Source organism: Spermophilus citellus (genome assembly GCF_964194105.1).
Source record: "Spermophilus citellus genome assembly, chromosome: 13".
NCBI classification, from domain to species: Eukaryota; Metazoa; Chordata; class Mammalia; order Rodentia; family Sciuridae; genus Spermophilus; species Spermophilus citellus.
In genome coordinates, this window is record NC_138193.1 from 96322525 (window position 1) to 96330734 (window position 8210).

At 44.5% G+C, this 8210-nt stretch overlaps 1 protein-coding gene across 1 annotated transcript in view; it reads left to right on the forward strand.

Moving 5' to 3' along the window:
- The window catches only part of HADHA (hydroxyacyl-CoA dehydrogenase trifunctional multienzyme complex subunit alpha), a 41833-nt gene extending 35004 nt beyond the window's left edge, over nucleotides 1–6829 (forward strand). Inside the window, exons 14-20 of the mRNA XM_081264667.1 lie at nucleotides 1721–1807; nucleotides 3496–3636; nucleotides 3994–4062; nucleotides 4651–4846; nucleotides 5561–5675; nucleotides 6073–6218; nucleotides 6303–6829. Of these exons, the coding sequence (XP_081120793.1) occupies nucleotides 1721–1807; nucleotides 3496–3636; nucleotides 3994–4062; nucleotides 4651–4846; nucleotides 5561–5675; nucleotides 6073–6218; nucleotides 6303–6448 (900 nt within the window). The 3' untranslated portion in view covers nucleotides 6449–6829. The remainder of the gene's footprint in view (nucleotides 1–1720; nucleotides 1808–3495; nucleotides 3637–3993; nucleotides 4063–4650; nucleotides 4847–5560; nucleotides 5676–6072; nucleotides 6219–6302) is intronic.
- The last annotated feature ends 1381 nt before the right edge of the window (nucleotides 6830–8210 follow it).

Here is an 8210-nt window from a genome sequence, read left to right on the forward strand (position 1 = left end):
CCTAAACATAGTTTTTGTGTGAGCTCAGGAACTCTCCATGGTAGAAAGGTCAGATCTAAATCATAGGGAAGAAAATTAAATAGCTTATTAACCTAAACACAGGGTTCATTGGCTTTATTTATGAGGAGAGATAATCACTCAAAATACAAATAACTTGATGGAATTATATAGCCAGATGTTTTGAGATTTTGGTTGGCTGCAAGTGATAACCAAATTTCTTCTAGGCAGCAAAGGACTCCAGGCAGGAGTCAAATGCGTGTTCATGGAAATGCTACTCTGGTCCTCCTCCCAAATGCTCTGAGACAGGATGACATGAGTAATAGGAGTCCTTGGTGGTGGTATCAAGAAAGAGCCTAGAAAAAAAGAGATGGCAGTAATCTGGGCATGAGCAGGACCACAGCTAAGCATGTCCCAGGAGAGGAAGAATTGTCAGCCATTTTTGTGTGAGGCAAGAGTGGTAACCATTACACTACAAATTGAGACTGTTGCCAGCCATTTTGGAGACATTAGTTTGCTCTTTCCTAGAGGATTTTTCCACCAGTACTTGATACTAATGACACATTTTGAGACTGCTCACTTAGTCATGCCATACTGTCAAGTCTCATTCCACTTTCAATTAACTAAAATCATGGGATCTTTATCACAGGTTTACTGCCAACCCAGGTCTTTTCCCTCGTGTGCCTATAGAGTTCTTTCTTTTTCTTTTCGTTTTTTCAATCTTAATGAAATACTTTATCTTTATCTCTGTCATAATTGATCTTATTTTATACTATCTTTTTGGTATGTTAACCTATCTGCAGCCTTAATTCTCATCTCTGATATTTGGATCCTGCCTATCCCAGACTTGTGCAAATTTAACAGGTGCATCTTCCATGTTTTTCACCCAAGCATTTTAATTAAAACAAGAATAAGTTGGAGGATGGGGCTGTGGCTAGCAGTAGAGCACTTGCCTTGCACATATAAGGCCCTGGTTCAATCCTCAGCACCACATAAAAATAAACAAATAAAATAAAGAATTGAGTCCATTTACAACTAAAATAATATTTAAAAAAAGAATAAGTTTGGATCAGAGACAGAATGCTGTGTTAGAGATTATCCTCCAGGCTAATAAAGTCCACAGTGTTCATGTACTGTGGATATAATTGTAGTGATATACCACTTTTTATTAATACACTATAAAAAAATGAGCTAGGCATGCATGTATGTCTCATTTTTTTAAAGGTAAAGCAGGATTGGAGGGTGTCATAAGCTTTCAGACTTGAGGACAGATCCCAATAAGAAGAGGTGTTGAATCCATGCTGAGTCTTCAAATAAATGAAATTTGATTTAAGGCCATCTTGTTAGTATCTAAGGATTTTTCTTTTCTTTTGAGATGCTAGGGATTGAACCCAGAGCCTTACACATGCAAAACAAGTGCTGTGCCAGTGAGCTACCAGCAGCCTGCATCTAAGACATCTTATTTATTCAACTGCTGAGATATACTCTCCAGGTCAGGACCTTATGATAGACCATACCTAGACTGAACAGGAAAAAGAATAAGGTCAACACATTCCCCAAAACAAAAGCTTGGGTGATCTGAAATGTCTGGGTGAGTGTTGTTTGTTGTCTGAGCCTTATGGTGAGAGGGTGGGCCTGGCCCACATGACCCTTCTTAGCTTTGCTACAGACTCTGTCATCTCCAGGCCTATGTGACACATTCTTAAATGCTTTTCCCTTGCAGGTGATTCCAGATCACTGTATCTTTGCCAGTAACACATCTGCTCTCCCAATCAATGAAATTGCTGCTGTCAGCAAAAGACCTGAGAAGGTAATCTCTGAACAGAGAAAAACCCTGAAATGTTTTACTGCTTCAGACTCACTGATGAAAGGCTTAGAATATAAATAAGAGAAATCACAGTGTGGATTATGAAGTGGAGGAGTGATTCCCAAAAATTGGGCATAGGAAAGTTAGGCCATGACCAATGTAAGGTACAGTAATAAGTGAAGTACAACTAAATATATGTACATTGGATATTTGCATCCTAATTGGTATTGGTTTTCAAACCATCCTTTATCCTCTAATTAGACATTGAAGGATAGGCCCTAAAATAAGAATAAAATATCTATTTGGCTACAGAGCAGTCTAGTAATTGTTTAGAATAGGTTGATAGGGGTAAGGTGGCCTGTGTCTACCCATGGCTTTGATTAGACCTTCTGCCCAGGACATGAAAAGGCTGGTGCAGAAACACCTAAGTATTTTAGACCAAAGTAAAAGAACAGTTCAGAGTATAGAAGAAACTTTTGGATTGATAAGTGAAGATAACATTTAATTGATAAAGATCAGTGGTCAGACTTCAGGGACAGCTGACCTGTGATGGCATCCCTCTCTGCTATTTACTAACTGACCCTGAGCTACTGATTTGAACCTCATGATGCCTTTTTTCCTCATCTAGAAAACTTGACAAGTTCACAGAGTTATAATGGATTAAATGTTAGAAATAAATGATAAATGGATTAAAATAGTAGGTATTATTAGTTGTAACTAATAGTTGGAGGGAGAAAGCAGAACTGTAAATTAATGAATTAGACTTCTTGCACAGTTTTGTTTTGAAGCCCATCAAATTGTTAGCTTTCTGAGATGGTTTTAAATGTCAGCATAAGACTGGGTATGGTGGCATACACTTGTCATTCCAGCTACTCAGAAGATTGAGGCAGGAGAATTGCAAGCTCAGGGCCAGCCTGAGCAACCCTGTCTCAAAATAAAAAACAGAAAGGGCTGGGGAGTAGTAGAGTGTCCCTGCCCAGCATGCATGAGGCCCTGGGTTCTCTCCCAAGTGCCACAAAAATAAATAAAATGGTAGGATGCATCAGGATCATTGAGAAGATTCATTAAAACACAGATCCAGACCACACCCTCAGAGTTTTCTAATTCAGTAGGTCTGGCTTAGACTTCGGAATCCATACTTCTGGTGTTCATAGGTGATGTTCATGATGGTGGATCTGGGTACTACACTGTGAAAATCACTGGTTTAATGAGTCTACAGGTGCATAGGATTGTGCAGAAGTGTTTCTTAAGCTTAGAGTCCTAGTGGTGAGACTCATCTGTCTAAAATGCAAATACATCTCTGACAGTCCAGCATATTAACCAATGCTTCTGCCTGTCCCTTCCCCATAAAATGTGGACCTCTCACCTAAACCAGCATCATCATTACTATAAGTGGAATCTTCATCCATTCTTCCCCAGTAAATCTAGTTTGGCCTTTAGCTGTGACTTTGGCACTGATTGTTGGTAGACACAAATATCCTTAGAAACAAATGGAAGAGGAGGATTCTGGTTAGCTCACCTTAAACATACTGTACCTCTCATCAGAAATCCATGGAACTACATGACTTAACTGTCAGCAGTATTCCTTATCACATTCACCTTTCCCTCCATTATTTTTCTAACAAAAAATGAAGGTGTCAGGTTCCCTCCTCAGCATTTGTAGATCTGTTGACTTTGGCTGTTTTTGCCAGGTGATTGGTATGCACTACTTTTCTCCTGTGGACAAGATGCAGCTACTAGAGATCATCACAACAGAGAAAACATCCAAGGACACAACTGCTTCTGCTGTAGCAGTTGGTCTCAAGCAAGGGAAGGTCATCATTGTGGTCAAGGTGAGGAGCTGGGATTTTACAACACATTTGAAAGTTCTAAAAGGACTCCCTATACCTCCAGACTTGATAACTGTTTTCTGGAGCAAATATAGCAGTTTCAGATAATGCTGTCCCCTTGGTTGTTTCTGGAATATGACAGGATCCTCCCACTCATTCCAGGCCTTGAAGGTGACCATGAAACAATTCGTTGTGCCAGACTATCCCAGAATAACTTTCTTTGCAATTTAATATTAAGGACTCTCATTGAGATTTTAAATTCCCTTAAACTTTGAAATCACAGCTAGGAAAGCAAGACTTCTTGGACATGAGTAGTTCCAGTCAAAAGCAGACAATGAGTTCACCTTCTTTCCCTTGCAGGATGGACCTGGCTTCTACACCACCAGGTGTCTTGCACCCATGATGTCTGAAGTCATACGAATCCTCCAGGTGGGTATTACTTTGTGGAGCATTTGAGGCCTCTTCCACTCCTTCACTCAGGTCTCCAAACTGAAGATGTCAACAGGAGGTACAAGGCTCCTCTGAGTACGCTAACTCCTGCTGCTTCTTCGAGAGGCCCTTTTGTACCCACCGTCTCTGTGCAGGAGTGGAAGTCATGTAGGCCACAGTAAATGGGCAGAGTTTGAACTCTGCTCCCTTAGACACTTGCCCAAACAGGAATTTCAGCACTCTGCAGCACTGCTCCTTGGCAATACTGATGTATTTTACAGTCATGGTGCTCTCAGCCTTGTCACCTATTGCATCTTCTTAGTATTGAGATTCAGAATTGCAAACATGGAAGGAAGTAGATAGTTTGTTCATCTCTAAACTTCCTTCAAGTGCTATAGATCAAGAAGTTGCACACTTTCCACCTGTGCTTCCCTGCATGGAGTGCCAGTCCTGGGCATAGCCAGGTAAAACCCAGAGAAATTTTGCACAAGGCTATGCCTGGGGCTAGCCAGAGGAGTCCTTCTGTGTGTGTTGGGGAAGGATCTGAGATGGTCTTTCCCTGAGGCCCCTGCTTCACTTCCTATTCAGGAAGGAGTTGACCCTAAGAAGCTGGATTCCCTGACCACAGGCTTTGGCTTTCCTGTGGGTGCTGCTACCCTGGCGGATGAAGTTGGTGTGGATGTAGCGAAACATGTGGCAGAAGATCTGGGCAAAGCCTTTGGGGAGCGATTTGGAGGTGGAAGCCCAGAGCTGCTGAACCAGATGGTGTCCAAGGGCTTCCTGGGTGAGTAGGCACAAGGAAACATGACTGGCACCATTAGTTCTGAGCATGGTCTTGAGAACATAGAATCACAGAAGGCCCACAAGGAAGAGTGTTTCTTAAACACTCAAGCCTGGTCATAGGGAGTTTCAAAAATGATTTCCTGGGCATCTAGGCCTATAAATTACAGACAAAAGACAGAGAGAAAGCCAGATATGGTGGTGCACATCTGTAATTTCAGCAGCTTTCGGAGGCTGAGGGAGGAGGATTACAAATTCAAGACCAGCCCAGGCAGCTTAGCAAGACCCTGTCTCAAAATAAAAAGGGTTGAGGATATAGCTCAGTGGTAGAGCATCAATCCCCAGTACCACCAAAAAAAAGGTCTAGACTTCTAGGTCTTTGCCACTACCAGGTCCAAGAGGCATTTCTGTTCTACCTCTGCTACATCTGTGGAAATAGCAAAATCTCTGCTAGGCCCTGCCTCCTGGGGCCTGGTGTTATGTATCTGGACATGAAAGCTCACCTGAGCAGCCTTTTCAAGCAGATACAGATTTCCAAGCTCCAGAAATCACAAGATCTTCCTTCCTTCTCTGTCAGCTCTTCTGATAAAGAAAGAATTTCAGGGTGAGCTGGATGCAGGGAAAAGACTGGAGCTTTACAGCAGGTAGCAGAGACAGGCACTCGTGGCCAGGGCTGGGAGAACAAGTGGTGATACTGCCTCTTCTTTTCTTCTTTTAGGTCGCAAATCTGGGAAAGGCTTTTACATTTATCAGGAGGGCTCGAAGAATAAGAGTTTGAATTCTGACATGGATACTATTTTTGCAAGTCTGAGGCTTCCTGCTAAGCCCGAGGTGTAAGTCAGTTTGAGTGGCTCAAGGCAAGGAAACATACATTTCTGACAGCCCAAAGCTTCCTGGCCCCTGTTCTATTTCCCTTATGCTCACCTGAACCGAGAGAACGCTCCTGAAGCTGGCACAGGCTTTCCTCCCAGCTCTTGATTATCACTTGTGAGCACTTGATTATCCCCTTGTGCCAGACCCTCATGGATGCTCAGTTTCATATCACTTAGGACAAGTAACACCCCTTTTTTCCAAGGGAAAGCCTGGGCCTCCCAGGCTGACTTCTCTGCAGAATGAGAGGTTTGGTCCTGCCTGGCCACAGGGCTCCCAGCACCCACCCACACTTCGTACTCAACCCCAGCTCTGCTTGCCTCCCTGTTCCTCTGCCTAACTGTCTCTTCATGTTGGCAGCTCCTCTGATGAAGACATCCAGTACCGTGTGGTGACAAGATTTGTGAATGAAGCAGTGCTGTGCCTACAGGACGGGATCTTGGCCACACCTGCAGAGGGAGACATCGGAGCAGTCTTTGGCCTTGGCTTCCCCCCTTGTCTCGGAGGTTCGTCTGCGGGCTGGCAAGTCTCCCTTCATCCTGGTGCTCTCATTGCTGCCTCTTTCAATAAAGTCCTGTTTCTCTGTCCAGGTCCCTTCCGTTTTGTGGATCTATATGGTGCTCAGAAGATAGTGGACCGGCTCCGGAAGTATGAAGCTGCCTATGGAAAACAGTTCACCCCATGCCAGCTGCTCATTGACCACGCCAACAGTCCCAGTAAGAAGTTCTACCAGTGAGCAGGCCCTCCCACCCTGCTCCGTCAGTGCACTAACCCAGCTGCCAGCAGCGCTGCTTCAAAAGTGCCATCTGGGTGTATCAGGAAGCAGAAGGAAAACCAAGCCTGGCCTTGAGTTTGCTCCTTAATTAAAGTGCCTTCAGCTCTGACCATCTCCTTCCTGGTGAAGTCTGACTATGAATTAGAGTTTGTACTTCATATTGGAAAGTGGAACCCACTGTGCTCCTTTTCTAAACCCTGAAGCCCAAATCAGCAGCTAAGAGCCATCCAGAGCCACTTTTGTTGCCTGTTCCTCCCAGGAGGCCAGTGGTGGCTAGTGGTGGCGAGGGCATTTCTGTACCCAGCCCAACAGAACAACAGTAAAAACCAAACTATCACCGGCTTGGTTTAGTTCTTTTTCTTGTGTCTTTGCCCTTCTGGCTCAAGCCCTTCTTGAAGACATGAGCTGGAATAAAGCCCTGTCCCTTTGGAGTAGGAGGGTACTGGGGGAGTTCTGGGCATCTGCTTGAGAGAGACTGTGATACCAGAAAGTGGGACTTTTTGTGCCCACAGCCATTTAAGCTTAACTGCTTAAATGCTTTGGCAGGGCTGCTCACAGGGGAAATGACCCTGGGTCATTTCTGAGAGCAGCAGAATTATAAGAGGAATGGTGTGCCAGGATGCAAAAGGTATGACTTTCCACAAACTGGATCTCCTCACCGTATGCTGGTACCCGTTTCCTTTCCTGGTATGCCTCATGCATGATTGCTTCTCAGTATGTTTGTGGAAATGTCAGAGTTAAACAGAGGAGATGACATTTCTCCAATGCAGGAGTCCTGCATGTGCTGGCCCACACCAGGGAAGATGAAAGATGCCTGCATGGAGGTGAGAGGTGGCCGAGAAGCAGCAGAGACCGCAGCCTCCCCCATTGCTATCACCTCATCTCTCCCCACCCCCGTCCCTGGTGTGCTGGGTTCTCACACTTGTGTTCTGGCAGTAGTGCCCAGTTGGATAAACAGTGTTGGGCTCCTAACTGGGTCTGGCAGAAAGATCCACACTGAGTTACCAAATGTGTGCGGAATCCTAATTCAAGTCCCATAACACTCGGTGCATTCTAAACTCAGATACTGCCCATTCTGCTCCATTTGCAAGTACTTAAAGCATTTCCCTAGTCCCAGCTCAGGTGTTGGGACTGGCAAGTATAAAGTTTAGCTTCAACTGTACTAAATACTGGTTGCTATTTGCTAGGAAGGCAAACCATACAACAGTTATCTCTTGAGTTGGGATTTCTGGATGACCAGTAGAAGACAGAATTGATCCTCTGTACCAAGGCCTTGAACAGGTTTCTTATTCTTTTCTTTTTTTGGCACCAGGGATCGAACCCAGGGGCACTTAACCACTGAGCCACATCCCCAGCCCTTTTTATAATTTATTACTAAGTCGCTGATGCTGGCTTTGAACTTGAGATCCTCCTGCCTCAGCCTCCCAAGTTGCTGGAATTACAGGTGTGTGCCATCTAGCCCATGAACAGCTTTCTGTGTGTGGGGATCTGAGAGCCTCAGACGCCTATAATGCAAAAAGATGAACTTGAGCCCAGATTTGACGTCTGGGTCTTTTCCATCAATAGCACCAGGTGGGTGTAAATTATGTCCAATCATTAGGAGTTGGCAGGTTCTTGTAGGGCAGCAGCCGGTGAGGTGCTTGCAAAAGGGAGTAAAGGCTGCTGCCAGCTGCCTCTGGGGACATATGAATAGACTACATCCACACACCATCCCAAAACCATC